This window comes from Salvelinus sp. IW2-2015, linkage group LG15, assembly GCF_002910315.2.
Source record: "Salvelinus sp. IW2-2015 linkage group LG15, ASM291031v2, whole genome shotgun sequence".
NCBI classification, from domain to species: domain Eukaryota; kingdom Metazoa; phylum Chordata; class Actinopteri; order Salmoniformes; family Salmonidae; genus Salvelinus; species Salvelinus sp. IW2-2015.
The window spans coordinates 4,678,986-4,706,565 of record NC_036855.1 but is presented as its reverse complement, the minus strand read 5'-3'; the positions used below and the strand labels follow the sequence as shown (position 1 = coordinate 4,706,565).

The following is a 27,580-nucleotide window of genomic DNA, read 5'->3' as shown; positions in this document are numbered from 1 at the left end:
TGGATGCCATGGTACCGCCAAATCTTTGCTACCGCTGCGGATGATCTCTTGACTTCCTGTAAATAGTGCAATTTGTAGGTCTTATATCTCCGAAATAAATACCTGAAGGTWAGACTGTGGATGACCTCCAGTCACTCATTTGGGTTTATAATTATAATTTTATTCGAAACATTAACATTTTACGGTTGTCAAAAGACGAGGGGCARTTTATTTAGGTGGGATCATAGCGTGACGGAAATCGGTATATCCCTCCGCTGTTTTGTCTCCTTTCAAGACTGGTTTTGGTCTTTTCGCTGGTAGCAACGAAGAGAGAACCCGACATAGCTGAAAATCCCGTTTGACGGAATTTAAAAACATTTTCAGAATCGAAAAACAAATTGACAGGAGCTTTAATTCACCCATTTGTTACAAGTGTAATCGGCGCATATTCTATTTTTTTTAAGAGCGTTACTTATATTTTTTAAAAGGCATTAACTGACACAGCTAGCTAAGTTGGCTAGCTAACTTTTCATAGGTTTGGAATCACATGCGCGAGTAGCTGAGCGACGTTATCAAGTTTACTTTTTTAAAACTAGTTAACTATCTCTAAATATTATCTAGTCGTCATTTGGTTGCAGTGTATATTCTTTTTGAGATTTTAGGAATACACCACACACGTCGTTTATGGGCTCATCATGTCAATGAAGCAGGCCGGTGGTAATCGCAAACCCGGCAGTGGCGCTGCCTCTGGTGCCGGGGGAAGTGGCGGACGACAGAATTTGGGCAGGTAGGTGATTTATTCAGTCGACATTTTAGCTAACCATATTATTATTATSATCACAACGTTGTGAAATTATCAATCGCTGACTATGCCTTTTATTACAGGAGTTGATATTTCCACGATAAATGTCAACGTGTGTGTCGCCCTGACTGCTATACTATAAGCTATGAAAACAGAGTCGCACACTCCATATAACGACCTCTAACCTCACAGTAATTTATTGATTACTGGGAGGTTATATATATATGAAGTGTGCGACTTATTTTTATAGCTTATTTATTCACCGTTAGTCAGCACCTCTACACGAAATAATTTTATCTGGGTCTGCGCCARCTCATGCTTATCTGACTACTAAACTAACCGCACGTCGTTTGTGGTAGGCAAGTTTCTATCCAGCTAGTTAGCAACTTGGTCCATACTATTCAGAATCCTTGTGATGTCCCTAGCCTTACTGTAACCATTTTAAATTTCAACGGGTAAGGAACGTCGACGATCCCGGATAGCACGGACCCTAGCAAATTAGGCCTACGAATGATGCTGGACACGGTCTCGTAGTACTGAATGTTCCAGCAGTAATGCCGTACTTAGCTAGCTAGTTTTGGTTTGGTAGCGCCATGTCTGTTTGTAAGTTAGCTAGTATTTAGAGCATAGCTAACTCGTTTTGGTTTGGTAGCGCCATGTCTGTTTGTAAGTTAGCTAGTATTGAGAGCATAGCTAGCTAGCAGTGGTTTGTATCCTGTGCCACTTGCTTCGATGGATCATCCTGTTAAGAGGATGCATATGCAGCTAGAAATCAAACGGCTAGCTAGCTATACCTTCTTAACTAGAATTAGCTAGGCTACTACCCTGTTAACCAGGTAACGCTTTCTATCATTCATTAATTTAATTCATGCCATCATTGCATCGGCGTCAAATGGATAAGTCAGTATAGTAAAGGTGGGCAGGACATAACCACTCAACGTTTTGCCTTTAAATATTGTTGCGAGATGGAAGTTTTGACACCGGCGATTGCAAGTCATATTGCCAAACTAGCTTGCTACCTTTTTTTGTTTTGAAGTCGGAGTCACAGCAAYGATGTTGCAATCATTTTTAACTTGTAAGTGCGTGCAAGTCTGCAAAAGAAAAGGGGGCGTGGCGGTATTTTGTGGCGAAGATATAATTTWAAGACCGACGAAGGACTTTCAACCTTGACGTTTTAGTTGCTGCTTGTGTAAAATTGTGCCCTTGAAACATGGCTTGTGTAAGTACTACCGTTAACCAGAAGGGCTGTATTTCAGCAACATATCAGTCTATTTTGATAGCAAACTATTTTGACGGTAGGGACAGTAYGTCCCATCGTTGCATGTTTTTTTGGAGGGGGCCAACAACAGTCATATTCCACACTTCGGAGTCCTGACCCATGCATAATAGACGTTTAACCCAGCCATGCATATATAAACTGTCATCATATGGGTTAGGGAGRCAAGCGCAAACTGAAATTATTTCAGTAATGAATTTCCTAATCCAGAAGGAAATTGTGTGTGGGAAAGTGAAGTATCCATTGCACAGCTAGTGAAAATATCTAGCCAGTCATATTTCAGGTGAAATTTAACCATATGAATCATTATCACTACAGGGCATGCAGGACTCATTAAATATGCGTAGTGTTTATTTGACTGTGGAAAGACAAACACTGCATTTATCTATTTATTTTGTGTCACAGAATCAGCAATGAGTCATTTTGAGGATTATAATGAGATTGACAATTATTGTTTTTATTTTTTTTGTCTTTAAGGGGACGACATAGTGCCAAAGGACCTTCAGCAGCAGTAAGTGAACAGTTTCATTATTTATCATTGTTTGATTTGGTTTTCAGTCCCATTATTTGAATTAGGCATGTGAAGTTGGCAGCTAATGATTTGTCACTATCTAGGGTATCATATCTACTATTGTTTTTTTTTATGGGAGAACCCCCCCCCCCCACCATACTGGTACACAGTTGTCTGTTTGTCACACTCTTCTTTGTCCATAATGTTTGCACACACATTCTTTGGTGTTATTTTGCTTTGGGCTCTCAGGTTTGAATTGCGTGATCAATACGTTTTGTCTTTCAGGTTGTCTCTAATGGTGTATATGCAAACATGAGGATGGTCCATGTCTTGACATCATTAGTGGTATGTTYCTCGATCACTTGATGCATTAAGGCTGTGAGGATCAGGCAACACCAAATACATTTTATGATTTGAAACTAATTGATAACCGATCTCTAGACGGAGGTAGCAGAGCCAGATACTGTGTATGTTGGATGTGTSCCCTCTCCCCAAAGCAGGGGAAATTCTGAACAAAGCTTTTTTTTTTGTGTCTAATGTCACTGGAAAGCTAATGACAGCACACTACACATTTAATTTACATTTATGTAACCTTCATTTAACTAGGCAAGTCAGTTAAGAACAAATTCTTATTTACAATGRCGGCCAAACCCGGAAGCCGCTRGGCAAATTGTGCGCCGCCCTATGGGACTCCCAATCACGGGTGGATGTGATACAGCCTGGATTCGAACCAGGGACTGTAGTGACACCTCTTGCACTGAGATGCAGTGCCTTAGACCTCTATGCCACTCATGCTGTTGACTCGTTGAAGCATATCAAAGCAAGCAACAGTGACATGTACCTCATGTTGTTTTCCCAAAGACCTTCCCTTGCGAATAATTAAGCCATGTGTGATTGACAGATTGTTTTAATTAAGAGGCATATGTTTTTAGGAGTGAACTTTGTTTAAATGTGTTCAGACTGCCAATGGAGATACTTCTTAGCAGCAAGTCAGTTGTCTTAGTTGAGTTGGAACGTGACCGTACTTCTCGTGTGTATGACGATGATGACGGAGTAATTTCTTTCTCCCTTCATTTGCAGGGAACCAATTGTGAACTGAAAGTAAAAAATGGAATGGTTTATGATGGAGTGTTTAAAACATACAGCCCAGAGGTAAGGACAATCACATAAAGCAATGTCAAAGCCACATTTTTCCTATTGGGTGACAATAAGTACATTTTAATTGTTATGGCTAGAGCTGTGTTGTATGACCTGGTCCCTTGTAGCTTAGTTGGTAGTGCTTGTAGYGCCAGGGCAGTGGGTTYGATYYCTGSGACCACCCATACGTATAATGTGTGCACGCATGTCTGTATGTTGCTTTTGGTAAAATCGTCTGCTGAATGATTATTATTATTAGTATAATACTTGAGGCCAAGCATATTCTATCTTTCTTGGTAACATAAAAGGGTTACACACAGTGGTCCTTACATGCAACATATGCTTCAAGTTTAACAGCCTTGTTGTCCATTTATTAAAGGGAAAATGCTTTACATGGCTCACTTACTGATGCAGTGTTCATAATCTCGCATCGCACACATAAAACCCAAATATAAAATACAACCATGTATTCCCTTCGGGGAGTAGGCTAACCTAAGTGTTTACAGTGATAGTTGATGGCGCTCTCTACTTCACCACTCTGTCGTCCGTCCCCCAGTGTGACCTGGTTCTGGATGCGGCCAACATAAAGAGTCCTGGGCCCAGTGTGGGCTTGCGACAGGAAGACCTCGTGGACAGCATTATCTTCAAGGCTTCCGACGTGGTGGTGGTGCACTTCAGAGACGTGGACTTCAATTTTGCCAGAAAAGGTACATCCTTATGTCAAGACCTATACACTCAAGGTTGTCACTGGCCCCTTAAAGACATAGCTACACCTACAAGGTTAACTTACGTTGGTTGGATGCATGAGGAAATGCCTATTTATTGGCCAATACAAAGACCGCCCATTCCTCCTGTGTGAATTGTTATCATGTCTAGAAGCAGAACCAAGGCCAGATCATGTGCCTAAACTGAATGCTCCCTCTGTGGCCAGTCATTGAGTAATAATGTGAAGTATTGATTGCTCCGAATGTCTCCCAGGCACTGCAGGGGTACTCAATAAGGCTGTGATCCAATATATCTATATTACCTCTAAACCTGTCAGGACTCAAGCAGTGCACAGTGAGCAACGATAGACTCTGCTAGTTAGCATTAATGAAATCAACTAGTGAAGTGTTACTGTGTGAAATAGGTGGGTTAGATCAGTGCTTCCCCACAGCCATTCCTGAAGCATCCCTGGGTGTCCAGGTTCTTSTTGTAGCCAACCCAGTTTCTAGCTGACAAATAGCAAAGGCCACATGTTAAATGCATACAGTATCTCATTGCCATGTGCCAGATATTTCACTGAGCTAAGTCTCAGGTAATGCACCAGAAAMCCCATTTGTTTTGTAGATGAAAGAAATGTAGCTGTGTGGTTGGAATGGAAACATTAGTATATACATAGTGGTGCTTCAGGGAAAAGGTTGGGAACCCCAGKGTTAGGCTACCTGTCTTCTCTCAACTGACCCTCTCTTCCATGTGTTTCTCCTCAAATGGGTGTAGTCTCTACTGACACAGGTAATATGCTGTTTTCTGCTCTTGCACCTTTTTGTTGTTGTTGACGCATACACATGTTCATTTTGATGGTAAGGGGTAAACAGTAAAACCTCAAAAGCTTTGAGGAAATGCAGTAGYTTAAGGGTCCTCTGTAGAGCATGGCTTTTGCAACGCCAGGATAGTGGGTTCGATTCCCAGGACCACCCATACGCAATGTTCCCTCTAAGCTGCAAGCAGCTCCCCCGGGACTACCGCACAAAATAAATATCAGCCTGCGCAGAGAAGCACAAGATTGAATGTCACTCAACTTTTTAGAGTTTTCCCCTTTTAGTTAACACTATCAAAGTTTCCCTTTACTGTGGGAATTGKGATTTGAATCAACACAATATTAGCCACTTTCAATGCAACATACCGAAACATAACTATGCAAGAGGTTTTGTTRTAGGCAAAACGCATCGGCGTAGGATTCTATTGCGTTGACACGCACGACYCAGCTCGTACTCTACACAGACCTTTGCGGCATAAGCAATCAGAGCTGCAGTAGGCCTTTATGCAAATAGACCATTGCCATATGAATCTGTGCCGTTCACGTTGAACTGGAATGCGTTTACAGCATGAGTGGTCGTGAGTAGATGCGCTTGTTTTGATCAACGTGAGAGCTGCATGTATGCACATTTTGTTCATATCCTTTGCTAGTTAKTGATTTATTAGCCCAGTTMTAGRTCATTTGTAGTCGGCAATAGGRGGGRGKGRTRMWAMAAAWAAACRTTATTTTACCAGGTAAGTTGACTGAGAAYACGTTCTCATTTAAAGCAACGACCTGGGGAATAGTTACAGGGGAGAGGACGGGGATGAATGACCCAATTTGTAAACTGGGGATTATTAGGTGACCGTGATAGTTTGAGGGTCAGATTGGGAATTTTGCCAGGACACTGGGGTAAACACCACTACTCTTACGACAAGTGCCATGGGATCTTTAATGACCTCAGAGTCAGGACACCCGTTTATCGTCCCATCCGAAAGACGCCACCCTACACAGGGCAGTGTCCCCAATCAGTGCCCTGGGGCATTGGGATATTTTTTAGACCAGAGGTAAGAGTGCCTCCTACTGGCCCTCCAACACCACTTCCAGCAGCACCTGGTCTCCCATCCAGGGACTGACCAGGACCAACCCTGCTTAGCTTCAGAAGCAAGCCAGCAGTGGTATGCAGGGTGGTTTGCTGGTGGTATGCTGATTGCTTCCTACAAGAGCATAAAACGTGTACATTTCTAGACCTTTGAAAAGTGAGTCGGCTGAAGAGCTTTTTTTGTCTTAAAAGGGGCAGTGTTGTATTTTAAGACGTCTTGAATAAGCTAAGTAGCCAATATGCATAGGGTATTATCATTTGTCTGATTCGCTATCATAATGGTATGGGAGTAATAATGCATTTTATTTTGTGACGTGCTTTCTTGTGTCAAACAACACATTTTCAGTCACCTCCTTGTCTGAAAGACAAGTGGATAAGCAGGTTAAAAAGTATCATGGAATGTAGGCCTACATTGACCACACATTGGCTGCTATTGTAGGCTGAATGATTGAAYAGCTATTTCCATGTTAAAATGTTATGGTGTGCATTTCTCCATTGTTTTTTGATGGTAGGCCACTCTGATAAGCCTACATTATGAGTAAACAGCCTACTTGACCACTGTGTTCACTGTAAACTCACATTAAAAGTTGCATAGAATTTTCACAATGTTGGAAGTTTGCGCTCTGCAGACCTGAAATTTGCTCAGCGCCGGACAACATTTGAGGGAACATTACCCATATGTAAAAGAAAATATATGCACACATGACAGTAAGTTTCTTGGATAAAAGTGTCTGCTAGATGCTATATATTGTAAGGGTCAATCCTCATATTGGGCTTGTTTCAGCCAAACCCCCTTGTCATTAAAATTAGAGGTCGACCGATTATGATTTTTCAACGTCGATACCGATTATTGGAGGACCAAAAACGCCGATACCGATTAATCGGACGATTTTTTATTTGTAATAATGACAATTAAAACAAGAATGAATGAATACTTTTCTTTTACCTTAATATAATACATCAATAAAATCAATTTAGCGTCAAATAAATAATGAAACATGTTCAATTTGGTTTAAATAATGCAAAAACCAAGTGTTGGAGAAGAAAGTAAAAGTGCAATATGTGCCATGTAAAAAAGCTAAGGTTTAAGTTCCTTGCTCAGAACATGAGAACATATGAAAGCTGGTGGTTCCTTTTAACATAAGTCTTCAATATTCCCAGGTAAGAAGTTTTAGGTTGTAGTTATTATAGGACTATTTCTCTCTATACCATTTGTATTTCATTTACCTTTGACTATTGGATGTTCTTATAGGCACTTTAGTATTGCCAGTGTAACAGTATAGCTTCCGTCCCTCTCCTCGCTCCTACCTGGGCTCGAACCAGGAAACATCGACAACATCCACCCTCGAAGCATCGTTAACCATCGCTCCACAAAAGCCACGGCCCTTGCAGAGCAAGGGGAACAACTACTCCAAGTCTCAGAGCGAGTGACGTCACCGATTTGGAAAAACGCTATTAGCGCGCACCCCGCTAACTAGCTAGCCATTTCACATCGGTTACACCAGCCTAATCTCGGGAGTTGATATGCTTGAAGCATTGTGAAGAGCTGCTGGCAAAACGCACAAAAGTGCTGTTTGAATGAATGCTTACGAGCATGCTGCTGCCTACCATCGCTCAGTCAGACTGCTATATCAAATCATAGACTTAATTATAACATGATAAAACACAGAAATACGAGCCTTTGGTCATTGATATAGTCGAATCCGGAAACTATCATTTCGAAAACAAAACGTTTATTCTTTCAGTGAAATACGGAAGCGTTCCGTATTTTATCTAACGGGTGGCATCCATAAGTCTAAATATTGCTCTTACATTGTACAACCTTCAATGTTATGTCATAATTATGTATACTTCTGGCAAATTAATTACGSTCTTTGTTAGGAATAAATGGACTTCACACAGTTCGCAACGAGCCAGGCGGCCCAAACTGCTGCATATACCCTGACTGCTTGCACGGAATTCAAGAGAAGTGAAACAATTTCCCTAGTTAAAAGAAATTCACGTTAGCAGGCAATATTAACTAAATATGCATGTTTAAAAATATATACTTGTATTGATTTTAAAGAAAGGCATTGATGTTTATGGTTAGGTTGGGTGCAACGACAGTGCTAAATCATCACCCGTTTGGCGAAGTAGGCTGTGATTCGATGAGAAATTAACAGGCACCACATCGATTATATACAACGCAGAACACGCTAGATAAACTAGTAATATCAACCATGTGTAGTTAACTAGTGATTATGTTAAGATTGATTGTTTTTTATAAGACGTTTAATGCTAGCTAGCAACTTACCTGGGCTTTTTGCTGCCCTCGCGTAACAGGTAGTCAGCCTGCCATGCAGGCTCCTCGTGGAGTGCAATGTAAGGCAGGTGGTTAAAGCGTTGGACTAGTAACCAGAAGGTTGCAAAAACTAATCCCCAAGCTGACAAGGTAAAAATCTGTCGTTCTGCCCCTGAACAAGGCAGTTAAGCCACCGTTCCTAGGACTTCATTGAAAATAAGAATGTGTTCTTAACTGACTTGCCTAGTTAAATATAGGTGTACATTTTTTATTTTTTTTTCAATTCCGCCAAATCGGTGTCCAAAAATACCAATTTCCGATTGCTACGAGAACTTGAAATCAGCCCTAATTAATCGGCCATTCCGATTAATCGGTCGACCTCTGATTAAAATATTCAAATGGCTTGATTCTCTAAAGAGCTTTGGTTGACTCTATTGAATAAATGCAACTGAAACAAAAGTACTTACAAAGATGTTGAATTGTGCTAAAATATCTCTCGTTTAAAAATGACAAGTGCGGTCTCAAATKTTCCTTTTTTAATAATTCAATCAATTCTGCGTGACCACATTGTCTGACCTGCCTGGAGTCATATTTTTCATGCTATGACTGTAATCAAAGTGCATGTTATTTATAGATTTATTTTGCTTACCATCATTGATTTCTGTACTCGTTCTCCCTAATGTTAACACTATGATTCTGCTACTTCTGTGTTGTGACTGTCTCTAATGGTTATCCTGACATGATCACTGCCAAAGCAAAGAGTGCACCTGGCTCTTAGAAARGCAGATAATGTGCTATCTGCCTTCTCCACACCTGCACAGTCATCATTTACCTGTGCGTGTGCCTGCGCGTGTATGTGTGATCCCCTCCGTGTTTGCATGCATGTCTGTCTGCTGTATATAACTATGAATGTGTGTTGTAACGTGTAGATAACTTCACGGACACTGCAGTGGGCGGCAGAATCAACGGGGAACACAAGGAGAAGGACCTGGAGCCGTGGGATGGAGGGCGGCAGCAGCACATGGTCTCRGGCAGCCTGGAGTCTCTGGACACAGACGTGGTATTGCTTTCCATTTAGTGCTCTGCATGGAACTATCTGCTGCTGTGTGCAAAGTTGCACCTAGATGCTGATCTGGGATCTGTTTATTTTCCACCTTAGTGGTTAAAGGGTTACTTTGGGATTTTGGCAATGAGGTCCTTTGTCTACTTCCCCAGAGTCCGATGAACTCCTTTATCTCTCCGCGTCCAGTATGAAGGAAATTGGAGGTAGTTTTGCAGCCAATGCCAACTAGCGTTAGCACAATGACTGGAAGTCTACAGTAGCATCTGACTCTGKGGAAGTAGATCAATCCCGAAGTTTCCCTTTAAGGTTAGGATTGGGGCAGGGGAAGCTGATCCTAAATCTGGAGCTAGGTGACACTTCACTCCAGAGCATTGTTGTTTTTTACTCTCCATTCATAGTTTATCATCTGACCAAAAGCCTCTCTGCCTCTTTCGTTTTCTCGCTCCTCTTAGTCAAATGGCTGGGACCCGAATGACATGTTCAAGTACAATGAAGAGCAGTATGGCATCAAGTCCACCTACGACAGCAGCCTGTCMACCTACACGTAAGCTACTCCTGCTCCTCTCTGTCCACTCATGCGTCATACAGGCACAGCCAGGTTTATCAAGAAGGAACTCACCTCATCCACTAACAATGTGTAGCACCCACTTTGCTTTGCATGCGTGTCCCCTGTTTGGGGACAGGGGTGTGTGTGTCTAAGGTTTGCCCTGTGCTGTGCTCTGCTATGCAGAGTTGCCCTGGAGCGGGATAACTCTGAGGAGTTTCTGAAGCGGGAGGCACGAGCGGCCCAACTGGCGGAGGAGATCGAGGCCAGCTCCACCTACAAGTCCCGCGTGGCCCTGGAGAATGACGAGCGCAGCGAGGAGGAGAAGTACACCGCCGTGGTGAGGGGAGAGAGGGAGCAACACACACTCAACAGGTGGGTTTTCACAATCCATTAGTTGATGCTAGCATCGATAAATTGATGCTAGCATCGATAAATTGAATGTTCGTCTGTCACTCGCATCCATGTTCAGCTGCGACTCGCCTCATGTATGGCTAACGTACTGGCATACTGCAGTGTCTTTAAGCTCTCGTTCAGTTGTGGACATTGCAGAGGCAGACTTGCAGGTTGTTTGCACGATTCCGCTGCCAATTCGCACATCTGGTTTCACACTGTGGTAGTTGCATTAGTTTTTAACTTGTTCTCCTGGGTCACTGATCTCTCCATAGAGAAAACAAGTACATTCCCCCGGGTCAGAGGAACAGAGAGGGCATGTCATGGGGAGCGGGTCGCCAGAACTCCCCCAGGTTGGTCCAAAGCAGCAGCGGACCTCCACCTCCCCGGCCAGGTCTTCACGACTACAGCCCCAGCTCTGGAGCCGACCAGCGGGTTGTCAACGGCGGTAAGGTCCCCCGGCACYCTGGTTCATCCTGGCGCGTGGAACAATATCACATTTTATTTGTCACATCCTTTGTAAACAACAGGTGTAGACTAAAGTCCAATTCGCATGGGACTAGTATTACTAGAGAACGTTGGTTATGTATTTATTACMCCAGGATGTCCGTTATTCCAGAGGACGATTCGGCCAAGATTAGTTTTTTCCCAAACTGTCCCTGTAATTTTTGGGATGGAAGCCTGGATGTTTTTTTTCTAGGCGTGAAGATATTTCAACAAGTCCAGGCGACAATATGCTACACTGATAAATCGAGCTTGGTTCCAACTTTCTGAACCRTACCAAACCATCTTTTAGGTCTTGTGTTGATAAATAATATTTGAATTAAGGAAGTGTAATATTTTAACGATCCGCAGCAGAAGGCATCCTAAATGCCCCCCAGCCTTCAGATGGGAGCTAAACAGTTMACTTGTCATTTCCAAAGGTTTAGCTCAGTTGTATGCTGCTTTGGGATCTATTAACAGCAAGGGTTGTATTACATAGGAGCAATATGTTTCACTGATGCATTTGGCAATATTCAATTCACACACACAAAACATCAACCAAAGCATTCACTGTGGAAGTTGATACATGTTGGCCCTTCATTTATAGGCTATGAGCRGCACTTAGTTCAATTTATCCAATCAGTTATTGTTTTCTTGCTCAAACCGTGAGCAACACCTGTCAAACTCAGACATTTCTCTCAAAACACAGGGATGTCGATTCGCACGGGACTAGTATTATCAGAGGACCTTGGAGTTMGCCAACAGTAGGATATTCTGGATGGAATTGTTACACTCCTGCCATATAAAAATGACTGACATGGCAGATTCAGAAAGGACTAAAATGACAGATGTGGTGTTTTTTGCTCAACCTCCCCCAGTAAATCTAGGGCACCACACAATGACTGAATGAAAGGCACTATTGTCAAAGCCAGAGGATGTCTCTGCGTCAGACCACCCCTAGATGGGTTTTTACAGGCATCCTGTAGAGATCAGTTGTGTGAACATGACTGGCTATTTTTGAATGAGCTTATCTCCGTCCTGAATTTTCCCTATCCCTAGTTTTTAAAGTATTTCTTTTTAGTTAAGCTGTATGTTCATCTCGTAGTTTGTATTGTATATTCTAACTGGTCTTTAGACCACAACTGTCGGATCACCTGTAAGATATGTTAGTCTGACAAGTCCAGGCCTATGTTTATCTGTGTCTGGGAAACTGGCCGTGGCGAGTTTGGCCTTGACTTTCAGACATTAGTACTCGGTAATCATCCTCTCATCCCAAAAAACACAATTGCATGTTTCTCTCTCTACATTAACAATTTGAATGTCAGTTCAGTTTCATTTCCTGAGTTGTCATCTTGTTCTGCGTCCTAACTTTCTTTGACCTTTTTTCAAGTTTACACTGTTTTCTCTGGAGTTTATTCTTTGCTATGCTGTTTCTATCCGTTTCAACCTGCTGACCCAGTCTCCTCTTCCTGCCTTTCCTTGAATCACCCTCCTTTTCCTTGTGTACCCATCCCTCGTCTTTACCCCTCGCTCCACCTTATTATCAGTCTTCTTTCTGTCCTTGCTCTCTCGTTTCTCCTTATTTCTCCTCTGCTCATTGTCATTTGTCCTATCAGGTRCCACCTCCTGCCCATCGCCATCCTCCCGCTACCAGTCAGGCCCCTCCCCTCTCCCACCCAGGGCGGCCACGCCCACCCGGCCTCCATCCAGACCCCCCTCGCGGCCCTCCCGGCCCCCGTCTCACCCCTCTGCTCACGGCTCTCCAGCTCCCATCTCCACTATACCCAGTAGACGCATGTCCTCCGAAGGTAGCTACCTCCCTCCTAACAGAGTGGTGAACACACAGAGCCACGTGCACCGCTGGGCAGGCTGTGCTGCTGCTGTCTCTAATCTCCTACTACAAGACGCTGCTTTTAAATTGAGAAACGTCTTTGGACTYCGATGTTTTTTCTTCTTTGCCCTACCTCCACTTTCCTCCTGTCTCTCTCTCCTGCTCTCTCTCGCTCTCCTTGCACACATTGCATTGTGAATTGTGTGGTGTTGGTCGCTCTCTCCAGTAACACTCCCATGGTGTGGCAATGAAAGCAGGAGGCACTAATCAAAGGCTTGTCACAGACTTGTCAGTGTTTACGTCCACTGGATGCATTGATGACCGTTGTATTGGTGAAGGAAGATGGTGTATGTATTCATGCTGTTTTTTCCATCACTGTTCCACAATTATTTTGTAATATTGTCTGTGGTAAGTAGCTGTTTGTATTGTCCACCTAGCTGCATATAGTTTGTGGTACTAGTGGCTCATAAGTCTCTACCTGGGCTCCTTCTAGCTAAATGATTCTAGCTAAATGATGTGATGTGTCACAACCATCTCTCTCCCTCCAGGCCCTCCCAGGATGTCCCCAAAGACCCAGCGTACCCCTCGCACCCATAGAGTTCCCCCTGGGGGTAGAGTCCCCCCGGGAGTAGACTTCATGCCCCACAATGCTCCAGGAGAGGTGCCCGTGCCCCCGGCTACCCGCAGCAGCTCATCCGGTGGCACCTGGTCTTCAGTGGTCAGCGGAGGTAAGAMACCCCATCTGTCCTTCGGGACTGGGGTAGAAATGACACCTGGCAAAATAGCTTGGATTGTTACAGGTATAGCCACTGTGTGGTTATATTACATAGACAAATGGTATGCCTAGKGTTGTGGCGGTCATAAGATTGTCAGCTGTTAATTGTCATGCAAATGACTGCCGGTCTCACGGCATTTGACTGTTAATTAACATAACATGTTTACCATCTCCTGGCTTCCACACTGCTGATGTGCGCCTTTGGAACATCTACATTTTAACAAGTCAAATTAATCAATTTAATATAGCCTACACCGTCACAATAAAATGCATTATTTAGTTGTGATAGGCCTATAAACCTGGGAATGTCTTAGAAATCGTAACATAGGTGTTGCATGAGACTATTGATTTGGAAAAAGTTGCAGAAAAAGGCATGTGCTCTCATCCTTCCCTCGGCGAGACGATTGCGTTGTTAATCTGCTTGTGTGTCAAGCAATTTAGGGGATATCTAATCAATGGAAGATGGCATTAAAATGACAATTCATTTCTTACGGCTTCGATACCGTTAACGGGATCGATATGACAACAGCCAGTGAAAGTGCAGGGCGCCAAATTCAAAACAGAAATCTCATAATTAAAATTCCTCAAACATACAAGTATTTCACACCATTTTAAAGATACACTTCTTGTTAATCTCACCACAGTGTCCGATTTCAAATAGGCTTTACAGCGAAAGCATCACAAACGATTGTTAGGTGAGTGCCTATTCACAGAAAAACACAGCCATTTTTCCAGCCAAAGAGARGAGTCACAAAAAGTAGTAATAGAGATAAATTAATCACTAACCTTTGATCTTSATCAGATGGCACTCATAGGACTTCATGTTACACAATACATGTATGTTTTGTTCGATAAAGTTCATATTTATATCAAAAAATCTCAGTATACATTGGCGCGTTATGTTCAGTAGTTCCAAAAACATCCAGTGATTTTGCAGAGAGCCACATCAATTTACAGAAATACTCATCATAAATGTTGATGAAAATACAAGTATTATACACGGAACTTTAGATAAACTGCTCCTTAATGCAACCGCTGTGTCAGATTCCCMAAAAACTTTACCGAAAAAGCAAACCATGCAATAATCTAGAGTACGGCGCTCAGAGCCCAAAACAACATCAGCCRTGTTGGAGTCAACAGAAGTCAGAAATAGCATTATAAATATTCACTTACCTTTGATCTTCATCCGAATGCACTCCCAGGAATCCCAGTTCCACAATAAATGTTTGTTTTGTTCGATAATGTCCATTTATGTCCAAATAGCTCCTTTTGTTAGCGCGTTCAAGTTCACAAATCAAAATTCATGACTAGGAGCAGACTAAGTCAAAAAGTTCCGTTACAGTCCGTAGAAACATGTCAAACTAAATATAGAATCAATCTTTAGGATGTTTTTAACATAAATCTTCAATAATGGTCCAACCGGAGAATTCCTTTGTCTTCAGAAATGCAATGGAACTCAAGCTAACTCTCACATGAACGCGCATGGTCAGCTCGTGGCACTCTGGGAGAGACCTTACTCATTCGCTCCCACTTCACAGTAGAAGCATCAAACAAGATTCTAAAGACTGACATCTAGTGGAAGCCTTAGGAAGTGCAACATGACCAAAATCCCACTATCTTCAATATGGAATGAGTTGAAAAACTACCAACCTCAGATTTCCCACTTCCTGGTTGGATTTTTTTCTCAAGTTTTTTGCCTGCCATATGAGTTCTGTTAAACTCACAGACATCATTCATCTACAAAATAGCTTCCAATACTCTACTCAGCAAACTGGATGCAGTTTATCACAGTGCCTGTCTCTTATACACATCTAGATGTGTATAAGAGACAGTGAACGCGCATGGTCAGCTCGTGGCACTCTGGGAGAGACCTTACTCATTCGCCCCCACTTCACAGTAGAAGCATCAAACAAGATTCTAAAGACTGACATCTAGTGGAAGCCTTAGGAAGTGCAACATGACCAAAATCCCACTATCTTCAATATGTAATGAGTTGAAAAACTACCAACCTCAGATTTCCCACTTCCTGGTTGGATTTTTTTCTCAAGTTTTTTTGCCTGCCATATGAGTTCTGTTAAACTCACAGACATCATTCAAACAGTTTTAGGAACTTCAGAGTGTTTTCTATCTAAATATACTAACAATATGCATATATTAGCAACTGGGACTGAGTAGCAGGCAGTTTACTCTGGGCACCTTATTCATCCAAGCTACTCAATACTGCCCCCAGTCATAAGAAGTTAATAGGCTACAACAACCAAAAACCAACAGGTAGGCTTGTATTTAGGCTATAATTTGAGTGGAGTAGTGATGTGTTRGCCTAACTGTAGGATAGTGAGATGCAAAGTAACATTATGGCTAGCCTCAAGTAGCCAAGTTAGCTAGCTTCTCTCGGTTTGATGCAGTCAAGACCGGTACAATGTAATCCGATGGGATGGTAACTAGCAAGAAGTTATTCCAGGGCGAGAACAGTAGTTGCGGTCTCTCCCTCCATGCCTGCATCACGCGGTTGCTAAACTAATTGTCACGCAAACCCTTTCTCAAAGTCGGTGTATATGTTGAGAAACATGCCTATTTTCCTCAAGTACATAGTGTCACGATTCMAAAGCTATACGATACTACAGATGACAAGTTAATTATCTCACATCTTGGTAAAGATTTGTGTTTTGAGCTAGCGCCCAATAGACTCACATTCACTCCKTAAAGGAGGGTGCTCCTTGTCCCTGAATTTCCCAGAATGCACTGCGTGGTCCATTTTCATAGCATGGGCAAYATTTCCCCATCTCCTCAAAAGTATATTTGTGCCTCCCGAGTGGCGCAGTGGTTTAAGGCACTGAATCAGTGCTAGAAGCGTCGCTACAGACCCGGGTTGGATCCCAATTTGCTACTTTACGTGCTGATATTGTCTTTGTTATTATTGTGTGTAGCTACGTTTGCTAGCTAGCCAGCCAGCCCATAGAGAGCATTCCATTGTGGATTTTGTAGTCGACTTGAGCTGCAACAGATATCCCCARCGATTTTCCATTTTGCTACCCACCTTTATCATGATGCCAAAACTAAACATTTGTTCACAAAAAATATTGTACTYACACATTAGTTATTTAACACTGTAAATTGAAGGAATTWGTGGATTTGGGTAGATTTTTYCTGTTAAGTCAGCAACCTGCTTCTCTCTGAGGGTTTGGGTTAAAAGCATAAGACACATTTTGGTTGAATGCATTCAGTTGTGCAACTGACTAGGTATCCTCCTTTCGTTACTAGCCCTGTGCCTCACATTTTAGAGCTCTGYCCAGGCTGCAGATCCTTTAGAGTGGTCTGCTGATACTAGRGGGGCTCGCCCCGGTCTTTCTCAAGGATCTTGCCGGCTCGGGGATTCAAACCAGCGACCTTTCAGTTACTGCACCAATGCTCGCTCTGTGCTTCTCTTTCTGTAACGGCTCTGGTTTAATAAGGTAGCAAAACAATGTCTTCTGCTGCTTCCCTCATTCTCATCGRACCGGTTGTCCTTCAGATCCTTTCGGGTTTTAAAATAAATAAATGTATGCATGTCCTGGGCTTTTTCTCGTGTCCATTTCAGAACGGGAGCTCTGACTCCCATCACCATTGTCCTCATCATTCAGATGATTAAATCATGAAGTGATTTAGAGGGACAATGGCGTGCTGAGTACGAGGCCATTAGAGGTTCGTTGGCAAGTTTGGTAGGCTACCATTCAGGGCCATTCATTTGYGCCATTTTGGATGGGTTTACCCTGACCARTGGTCACAGGGAATTTGACTGTGGTTATGACTCGTGACTGCCGTTGTGGCGGTAATACGGTCACTGCGACAGCCCTAGATAGACTAAAGACAAATTTCCATTGTGTGAACTTATGTAGTGTAAGGGATGTATCTCTTTTGGATGTGTGTAGGATAACGGTGTTTGTTGCTCTCCTATAGCACACAGACCTCGATCCCCTCGGCAGAACAGCATGGGCGGGGCCTCTCCTGGTCCCTCGCCCCAGACTGGGTCCGCTCCCGTAGAACCGGTTACCACGCCAATGTCAGCTTCCTCACCTACTGCTAGCCCTGCCCCCAATATGGCCGCTACCTCCTCAGCAGAGGGTAAGTCTGCTTGCCATCGACATCCATACTTCTGTTGTTTTCTGGCTGTATGCTCTGAAGCTCTGTCACTTTCATATTAAAAGCAGTCAATCGAGCGCCATCTGAAACAAGGCACTTGACGATACAATTTACTCTCCCCTTCTTTCTTCCCTTAATATAGCGAAAGATTCTCGGGTCCAGGCGACGAGACAGAACTCTCCTACGGTCAACAAAGAGAACATGAAACCCCTGGAGAGCCCCCCTAGTATCAGCAGACCCCTCTCTAAAGGTCTGCAGCGTGGACACAGCTCACATTTTGAGAAGGATCCAATTGTATTGTCTGAAATGCATCTCTATTTCTGTATTGGTGAAACGTCTCATGATCTTTCACTTTCTCTCTGCAGGACCCCCCTCCATGGCACCAGACCACAGAAAACAAATAGACAACTTAAAGAAATTTAGTGTAGATTTTAGGGTAAGTTAGGTGTCCTCACTTTCCTTCAGGAAGAAGTATCTCTGGACAGTAAAATACAGAAAATGTGATAWATAATCTTTGTTAGTACAGCCATCTAAAACTCATCTCGCTCTCTCAGTTGCAGTCCAGCTCTAACCCAGACCCACAGTTTCAGCAGATGGTGACTAAGCCTCCGCAGGACACGGGAGAGAAGTCCAAGCAGCTTCCTCTGGACAAGGGGTTGGAGGTGTATGAGGGCCCTGTGGTCCCCGCCAGGAGCAACAAGCCAGACAGCCCTGGCGCACCATCCCCCTCCCTGTCCTCTACCCTCTGTCCCGCCCCGGAGCAGAACAGGGGGCCTGACGTGACCTCGCAGGGCGTCCAGACATCTGCAYCCAACTTCAGCGGAGGAGCCAAGCCTGAAGACAAGGAAGAGGATGAGGCAGAGTGAGTGTCATGGCCATGCATCTGTTCCATTTGAGTTGGTGTTGTAGTGGGCCTCTCTTGAGGGTAGGCACAAATGGAGTGCAGCTTTAAACAGCCAACCTGAGAGAGATTGATCATCCTGGAGCTCTCGCGTTGCCGAAATAAATTATTTTCTGTCTTATGTTAATGTATTCCTTTTTCCCGCTCCGCAGTCAAATGAGAAAGTCGACTCTGAATCCTAATGCCCACGAGTTCAAACCCAGGGTCTTCACTCCTCAGGTCAGTTTGACTCCCCACATAGGCTGCATCTTCTGTTTCTGCTATTTGATATCTCTGCTTGAGATCGATATTCCTTTTGAAGATGAAAAGACTTTGTAATATGTGCCTGTGTGTGCAGCCAAAGCCGGCCACCACCCCGACCCCCCCTCGGCCCCAAGGCCAGCCCAGCCCCTCTATCGTCATGCAGCAGCCTCAACAGGTCTACTTCCCCCAGATGTACCCTCTGACCCCTGTCAGCCCTGGAGTCCAGGTGAGACGACACACACACACACACAGACTCCATCCCCCTGCATGCCCCCACAACTCTGGCAGGTCAGAAGAAGAATATTGTGAAAGCTGAGACATCCCCCTGAAATGATARTTGGTGTATGATTGGCATGCACCGTTGCTAAGCAGCATGGAAGGTGGATGAGGGTCCTAAAATATTTAGTTCACCCTCCTTTCACCTCATCCCTTATCTCCTGCTCTTGCTCTCTGTSTCTGTCTGTCTGTGCGTGTGTGTTGTGGTACAACAAGACGGAATGAAGTTTTTKATTTTTTATTATTAGTATWTWTTTTTTTKGRGGTCGGMCGATTATGATTTTTCAACACCGATACCGATTATTGGAAGGCCAAAAAAAGCTGATACCGATTAATCGAATWAAAAAAWATATATATATATATTATAATGACAATTAAAACAATACTGAATGAACAATGAACACTTTTATTTTACCTTAATATAATACATCAATAAAATCTATATAGTCTCAAATAAATAGTGAAACGTGTTCAATTTGGTTTAAATAATGAAAAAACCAAGTGTTGGAGAAGAAAGTAAAAGTGCAATATGTGCCATGTAAAAAAAGCTACCGTTTTAAGTTCCCTGCTCAGAACATATGAAAGCTGGTGGTTCCTTTTAACATGAGTCTTCAATATTCCCAGGTAAGAAGTATTAGGTTGTAGTTATTATAGGACTATTTCTCTCTAAACCATTTCTATTTCATATACCTTTGACTATTGGATGTTCTAATAGGTACTTTATTATTGCCAGCCTAATCTCGGGTGTTGATAGGCTTGAAGTCATAAACAGCGCAATGCTTGAAGCATTGTGAAGAGCTGCTGGCAAAYGCAGTAAAGTGCTTACGAGCCTGCTGCTACCTACCACYGCTCAGTCAGACTGCGCTATCAAATCATAGACTTAATTATAATATAAGAAACACACAGAAATACGAGCCTGAGGTCATTAATATGGTCAAATCCGGAAACTATAATTTCGTAAACAAAACGTTTGTTCTTTCAGTGAAATACGGAACCGTTCCGTATTTTATCTAATGGGTGGCATCCAGAAGTCTAAATATTGCTGTTACATTGCACAACCTTCAATGTTATGTCATAATTACGTAAAATTCTGTTCGCAAAATTAGTTCAACGAGCCAGAGGGCCCAAACTGTTGCATATACCCTGACTCTGTGTGCAATGAACGCAAGAGAAGTGACACAATTTGCCCAGTTAATTTTGCCGCTAAACATGAATTTCTTAACTAAATATGCAGGTTTAAAAAAATAAAATAAAAAATAAAAAATAGACTTATGTGTGTTGATTTTAAGAAAGGCATTGATGTTTATGGTTAGGTACATTCGTGCAAGGATTGTGCTTTTTTTGCAAATGCGCTTTTGTTAAATCATCCCCCATTTGGTGAAGTTGGCTGTCTTTGTTAGGAAGAAATGGTCTTCACACAGTTCGCAACGAGCCAGGCGGCCCAAACTGCTGCATATACCCTGACTCTGTTGCACAGAACGCAAGAGAAGTGACACAATTTCCCTAGTTAAAAGAAATTCATGTTAGCAGGCAATATTAACTAAATATGCAGGTTTAAAAATATATACTTGTGTAATGATTTTAAGGGGTTTATGGTTGGGTACAAATTGGTGCAACGAAAGTGCTTTTTTCGCGAATGCGCTTGTTAAATCATCCATTTGGCGAAGTAGGCTGTGATTCAATGATAAATTAACAGGCAACGCAGGACAAGCTAGATAAAATAGTAATATCATCAACCATGTGTAGTTAACTAGTGAATATGTGAAGATAGTTTTTTTTTATAAGATAAGGTGCTAGCTAGCATTAAACTTAACTTGGCTCCTTGCTGCACTCGCATAACAGGTAGTCAGCCTGCCACGCCGTCTCCTCGTGGAGTGCAATGTAATCGGCCATAATCGGTGTCCAAAGATGCCGATTACCAATCGTTATGAAAACTTGAAATCGGCCTTATTTTAATCGGCCATTCCGATTAATTGGTCGACCTCTAGTTTTTTCTGTATAGGAAAGTCTACGGCGGGCCGCCTAAGTGTTTCAGGCCACTTATGTCCAAACCGTTAAAAAATAATAATAATGGGATGTGAAAAGGTTCCGTGTAAACTTAAATGACTAAAACCAGCTGTAAAGTATGTAGAAAACATTATGGAGTTTTTATTTATTTATTTTAAGATCAGTCAGGGACAATCAAATGATTCATTCAGGACCATCTTTGTCATGGCATGTGGCCCACATTGATTTTGTTACATTTGAGTCACACAAATAGCATAAGCCATGGCAAGATGTGTAAATAGGAGTAAATTAGCTATATAACAGCTACATTATGTCACTGCGGACAATGGGAGAGTCTCTTAAAATTTCCGGTCAGAGACCGCACCAGTGACCATGCCCACGGCCCCTCCACGTCCACCACCTAAGYCCCACTTTGACCCAGAAAAAAMCCCTGGAATGTATCATTCCCAACCAGAAGGTTCACCTTTTACATTTTTGCTTCACTACCATTAGTGTTTTATAGTTTGGGGGTATTTGTGTGATCCATCTGTCCTTAAATGCAGTTGTGGCATGCATATGTTAGAGGCCCTTTCTTCCTACTTTTGCCTGACTAGTCACCGTTTCACCATTCCACAGTCATTCACTCACTGTCTGAAGTCATGTAGAGTAGCCTACTGCTTCTTTGTATTGGTTTGTGACATTTCGGGAGACTTCAGGTGGGTTTGAGTCGAGCTTGAATTAATGTTTTTTTTCCTGAGTATCTCCTGTCAGTATACAGTAGCATTGTCTTGATGCTAGTCCTGTTTTGGTGTAGGCCAGTTGGGAGTAATGTAGAACTCGGGAGTGAATGCAGTAGGGCTGGGCGATATCGCCAAAATGTAATCTGTTTTTCCCCCCCAAATTTGACGGTATTTTGTTTTTGATTCTTAAAAGTTCTACATTTGCTTCTTTAGTAGTGCGTGACCCTAGGGTGGCAACACATACATTCTAAGTCATTTTAATGGGTCTTTCTCCATTCTGATTGTTTTATACTGTTTAATTCAACTTCAACCTAAAATAATTTCCTGCATTTAACATCAATTTCATCATTTCCACACTGCCACGATATGAACAAAAATACTGCACCTTATTTTTAACCAGATGTTGCAATTGCGATTTAGATCAAACCACTTGGGTGAACGTTTGGAAATAGAATATAAATAATAGTGGGCACTTTGAATACAGTGACATGACAACGAATGAAAATTCCATGGATGTGTTATTGTGACTGGGTAGGAACCAAAGTGGTGATCAGTGTTTCCAAGGGGACCCTATAGTCTTTGACTACATTAAATCTTTATTCATACAGCCAACATATGACTAGTTAGCTTGTCAGCTAACTTGCAATTAGCATTAGTGGCTAACACAATTTAGCTTAACTTGCTAAGAAAATACAAACCACCTGTTTGCAGATGTAAGAAAMACAAACTAATATTGTAAATTTAGTATGCTTGTGGATTTATATTAAGATCAAAGTGGAAAAATTGTTGCATGTGCTGCATTGACCTGAAGGAAAGTGTCCGGTGGTCAAGCAACAACAAATGCSCYCCTTGAGTGACGGGGTGGGACTAGGTCTGTGTGGAAGCGGCATGGAGGGATGACCCGAGTAGTGGAGTAAACTATAAAAATGAACGTTACACACTGCGTATCACATTTAACAAACCAAACATTCAAATACCCTTATAGAAGGTAACGTAAAAACCCAAACCGGTCTGTGCATAAATACCGGTGTATATAGAAAAATACGGTATACCGCCCAGCCCTAGAATGCAGTTTGAGACTAGTGAATCCGTTGTGAACTATGCAATTGTGTGATGGGAGATCTCTGGACTTGCGCTGTCTCCAAAAGCACATACAATAAATCACTTTGTGGCAGATATTGTAAGAAATAAATCTATTTTGGTCTTGAAGTTGCTATGGTGATCCAACATTAGTCACTTGAGAGAGAAACATTTTCTAGTTACCACAAACAAGCAACTAAAGAATGGTTCTGTTGTTTCTCCCTTTCCTCTCTCCATTAGAAAAGCATTATCTGGAAGGTTTGTGCATTTCTTAAGCTTTCTACTCTTTTCTTACCTTATGCCCAAATCCGTATGTGATGTTTTGCTTGCTTGAAAATGTCCCATCAGATGTTGGTTTGCCAATTTCTTATTGCAATTGTTTCCAGTTGTCGATCTTATCTTCGTTTTTAACAGCTTACTTTGGTTCATTTGACAACTAATGGTCTCGCTGCCTTAGCATTTTTYTTTACCTAAGACTGTCTTCATTCACAAACTGAAGAAATGCAGAGCAATTCTCGTCTTTGTATGTGAGCAAATGTTGCTATTTGATTAGCCTGCATTAATAATGTGCAGATGAACGTAGAATATTAAGTGCATGGTTCATAGTCATCCAGCTGATAGAAGGGGGGCCCAGTGTGGACAGACAGGTGTATGCATGAGACCAGACAACCTTTCTTCTCTTCAAGTTTACAAGGCATGCTGTGAACATGGATTGTGGGTGTATGAGGAGGTCAGAGTTGAAAGGGTAAGGGGTCAAGAGGGGCTGAGAAATCAGTGGGTTAACCCTGSTGTTCTTCTGATCGTCTCTGCCAGTCTCCAGCCATGTACCACGTCCAGATGCCTCCTATGACGCTGAGCCAGTCCAAGCCCTACAGACAAGGTAAGGGTGAGACTGCTCACTGGCAACGCTGTCTCATGTCTTCCTTGTCCTCATCAATAGCACAGTGCAGCTGCCAAATTAACAGCCAAAGCCTGCTTCCAGAAGTCAGACATGCTGCCCCCACACACACCAATGTGTGCACATGGAGCCAAAGCTGTCTGGCAAACGCATAGTGAAGACATTCTCATGACTTTGTGCAGTAAATATTAATTTGTTTTGTAGTCGTAACAGCTGGCCTGCATCAGGTGATGGCGCTGCTTAATGTGTGGAGCTTTTGATGGCGTTGTCTAGTCTGCTGGAAAGTCAAACAGCTACACTAACAGTGCTGCGGTGCTTTTGGAATTCAGCATTTTCATAGGGTGCTGTCATCATAGATGGATTCAGCATGTAGCAACATCATTTATGTTAAAGTTTGCCCACCCAGATATCTCTCCTGTTATTCTGGATGTTGTGTTCTGAACGGTTGTTGTTGTGGTATGCCACTGGCTGCTGCAGTACCCAACATGCCCCAGCAGAGGTCAGACCAGCACCACCCCCAGGGCACGCCCACCATGATGCACCCGGCCGCGGGGCCGCCCATTGTGGCCCAGAGCCCTGCCTACTCAGCCCAGTACTTCACCTGTAGCCCACAGCAGTTTACCAGCCAGCAACTGATGCCCCACTACCAGTCACAGGTAACAATCTGTCAAAATAACTACTCTACTCACTTCTATGGACCATGGATAATGGACAGAAGAYCCTATAGATTTTCAGGGCTTGTAGAAGGTATTCCAATACTCCAATGAGCGCATGAATGCCTTAAAATCATCAGCAGTGTCTTTGGAATAGGACAACACACACATGTGCAGGCAGTGAGTTCCCCGTCTCCCCCCCAGGCCCAGCATGTGTTCAGCCCGGTGATTCAGGGTCAGGCCAGGATGATGGCCCCTCCCACCCACGGACATCCTGGCCAGCTGGTCTCTTCCACCACCCAGTATGGTGAACAGACTCACACTATGTACGGTAAGACTCCCCTGCGTGTATGTGTGTCAGACCACATTTTCTACTTTTCCCACTATCTGGTTGTGTGTATGTACCTCATCTCACCACCCAGAACCAAATCAGCTTCTCTATTTTGGTTCTGAGACCAGTGGTAAAGAGATTTGTAACACGGTTGCATAGCCACTAATTCCATGTAAAAAGCATAAATGGTGTGCGATTGCGCAATAAACGTTAGATTATTCTGTTTTGGCAAAGCAAACATGTTGACGTTTCTGTGTATTCTGTCTGGTCCGTGACAATAACCCAGTCTTTGTTTGGGGGTTCCAGTGTCACAAGGCCCCATGCCGCAGCAGTACRCCCACCCCAATACCACACTGCATTCCCACCCCCAGCCCTCGGCCACCCCCACAGGCCAGTCCCAGCAGGGCGTGCAGCACGGTGGCAACCACCCGGCCCCCAGCCCCGTCCAGCAGCACCAGGCTGCTGCAGCTGCCCAGGCCCTGCACATGGGCAACCAGCCMCAGCAGCAGATGTACCAGGCCCTGGCCCCCACCCCACCCTCCATGACCCCGGGGCCCAACCCCCAGTCCCCCCAGGGCAGCTTCTCCTCGGCCCAGCAGGCCGTCTACCTCCACCCCCAGCAGATGCAGCACGGCTACAACCCCTCCCACATGGCCCACATGCAGCAGGTGAGCTCCACCTTCAGAAGCCCTTCCCTTCACTCTGAGTACATACTATATGAGCAGGTTAGTGGTCCCAGGAACAAAAACACTCATCACTTTTATGGAGTCAGTAACAGTTGTATGTGTCTCTTTCTACTAATCTTTTTTCTCTGTCTTGTTCTCTCCCTCTTCAGGCCCATATCCAGTCTGGGATGGTGCAATCCCACCATGGTAACCCTGGCCACCCTCAGATGATGCTGATGGCCACCCAGCAGCCAGGTGGCCCCCAGTCCCAACTCGCCCAGAATGCCCTCAACCCCATCCCAGTGTCCTCCACTGCTCACTTCTCTTACTTGGCTCACCCCCAAGGTACGTCCCTATGAAACCCCATCCCTACATGCCTCGGGGAGGACTTCTCCAGTCACCTGACAGATGTCTTTGCTGCTTGTTCAACTAAACACTACAAGTCTTAAATTGGGGCAAATGGGTTGTTCATCATATCAATGTTTGATCCCATTTCCCAGCCTTTTTGCTAATGATCATTTTGATTGAAAACGGATATTAATAAATGCTGACATGCAACTGTATCTAATCTAACCACGACTGGCCAATCTCAATGATTTGCTCCATTTTATGTCCCTGCAGTACAACAGCACCATCAGCAGCAGCTGTAGAGGGTTACTGTGGAGAACATGGACCCCTCTACCATCCTCGCTCTGAGTCTTCACACAGAGAGAATCCACACAGCTCTCATCATGCTACATGTGCGTTCCTCTCCCAGTCAGAATGTTCAAACAGATTGTTGCAGTGGACAAAGGTTTTATTAGTTTAGAGTTGTGCTGATAACAGAAAGGACTCCTCACTCTCCCCCCCCCCACACACACACACCTGTAGAGGGTCCCTAAGTGAAACTTGATTTGGCTTGCCAATTTAAGAATTGAGAACGTAAAAAAATGAACCGGAGCTTGCATTTTGTCTGCACCTTGATATGAAAATTCTTCCGACTTGGACAGTATTAAAGTGACTGTTTAATTGCTGCTACTATTGCTGCATTCAAGACTTAAGAACAGGTTCTAACCAAACTAAAACAAATTMAAATCTTCCTGTAATTAATAACAAGTTTGGCTAAAAGGACTGAAGTATTTATGAATTGATGGCTAAGGTGATCCCACTTCCCACCTGACCATTATGTAACTTAAGTTAAAATACAGTTTACTTTGTAGATATACATTTTAAAAAATTAGGAAAAAATAAAAAGTTTTAAACTGGGTAACTGTCTTTSTTTATTTTAGCTTTGTGTTTAATCACATTTTATTTTGTCATAACTTTCTTGAAGTAATGTATAGACCTTGACAAATGTATGAATTAAGTCGGTCCAAGGTCAAAAAGTAGATGACCACGCAAGATTAGAACCTGTGACCTGGTCCCTATCCCAGTGATTCTAGAGGGCTGTATAATTATGATTGAAATACTTTGACCATCCAGATCAGTTTTCACGTGAGATGTCTTTTCACGATCTCTAAATGCCTAGTCAACTGCGCTAGCAGGGGGAGGGTACCACATTTTTTCACAGATATAAAGCTGTTCAGTCAACTAATCACATTTTATAATCGATTAAATATGTTGGGTAAGGTTGGAAAACAAACGGCGCATTGGGATTTAAACTGACAAACGTGGGTTGCGACCAAGTTAACACCCTTCAACCTACTTCCATAGGAGCCTTGTCTTTATTTAACTCACCTATAAACTCCACCCCCTGACCTGTCACTAAGCGGTTAAGACTGAAGTCGTGGCAGGTGGATCTGCAACACCTGAACACTGTTATAGATTTCCAACAGCAAAGCTCAGATCAACATAAGCTATTGTTAATGAAAGTTTATTTGTCCAAGTAAACGTCTCAACCTCCAATATCTCACACAAACTGAAATCGTGTGTGTGTAGGCTACAATCAATTGGTAACCCTCAAATATCACAATTTGTTCATATCCATCTAGTCTTACAAGAAATGCAGCAAAGTTGTTTGCTGTTTCGGTCATG

At 43.1% G+C, this 27,580-nt stretch overlaps 1 protein-coding gene across 6 annotated transcripts; it reads left to right on the top strand.

Annotated features, from left to right (window-relative positions):
- The first annotated feature begins 272 nt into the window (after nucleotides 1-272).
- LOC111973765 (ataxin-2) lies at nucleotides 273-26,816 on the top strand. Of its 6 annotated transcripts, none has more exons than XM_070446894.1 (24): nucleotides 273-766; nucleotides 2,535-2,568; nucleotides 2,854-2,913; nucleotides 3,649-3,720; nucleotides 4,262-4,412; nucleotides 9,516-9,646; nucleotides 10,102-10,193; nucleotides 10,380-10,568; nucleotides 10,862-11,034; nucleotides 12,686-12,877; nucleotides 13,449-13,628; nucleotides 17,612-17,776; nucleotides 17,937-18,044; nucleotides 18,160-18,230; nucleotides 18,349-18,656; nucleotides 18,848-18,914; nucleotides 19,033-19,164; nucleotides 23,261-23,278; nucleotides 23,834-23,900; nucleotides 24,396-24,574; nucleotides 24,776-24,902; nucleotides 25,209-25,570; nucleotides 25,738-25,912; nucleotides 26,189-26,816. In XM_070446894.1, exons 1-24 carry the CDS (start codon nucleotides 675-677, stop codon nucleotides 26,215-26,217), a joined length of 3,174 nt encoding a protein of 1,057 aa, XP_070302995.1. In that variant the 5' UTR covers nucleotides 273-674; the 3' UTR covers nucleotides 26,218-26,816. The 6 variants fall into 6 exon arrangements, with proteins under 6 accessions (XP_070302995.1, XP_023856931.1, XP_070302997.1 ...); XM_024001163.2 differs by having other exon boundaries at nucleotides 25,209-25,627; XM_070446895.1 differs by lacking the exon at nucleotides 273-766 and adding an exon at nucleotides 1,910-2,000 and having other exon boundaries at nucleotides 25,209-25,627.
- Nucleotides 26,817-27,580: the final 764 nt, after the last annotated feature.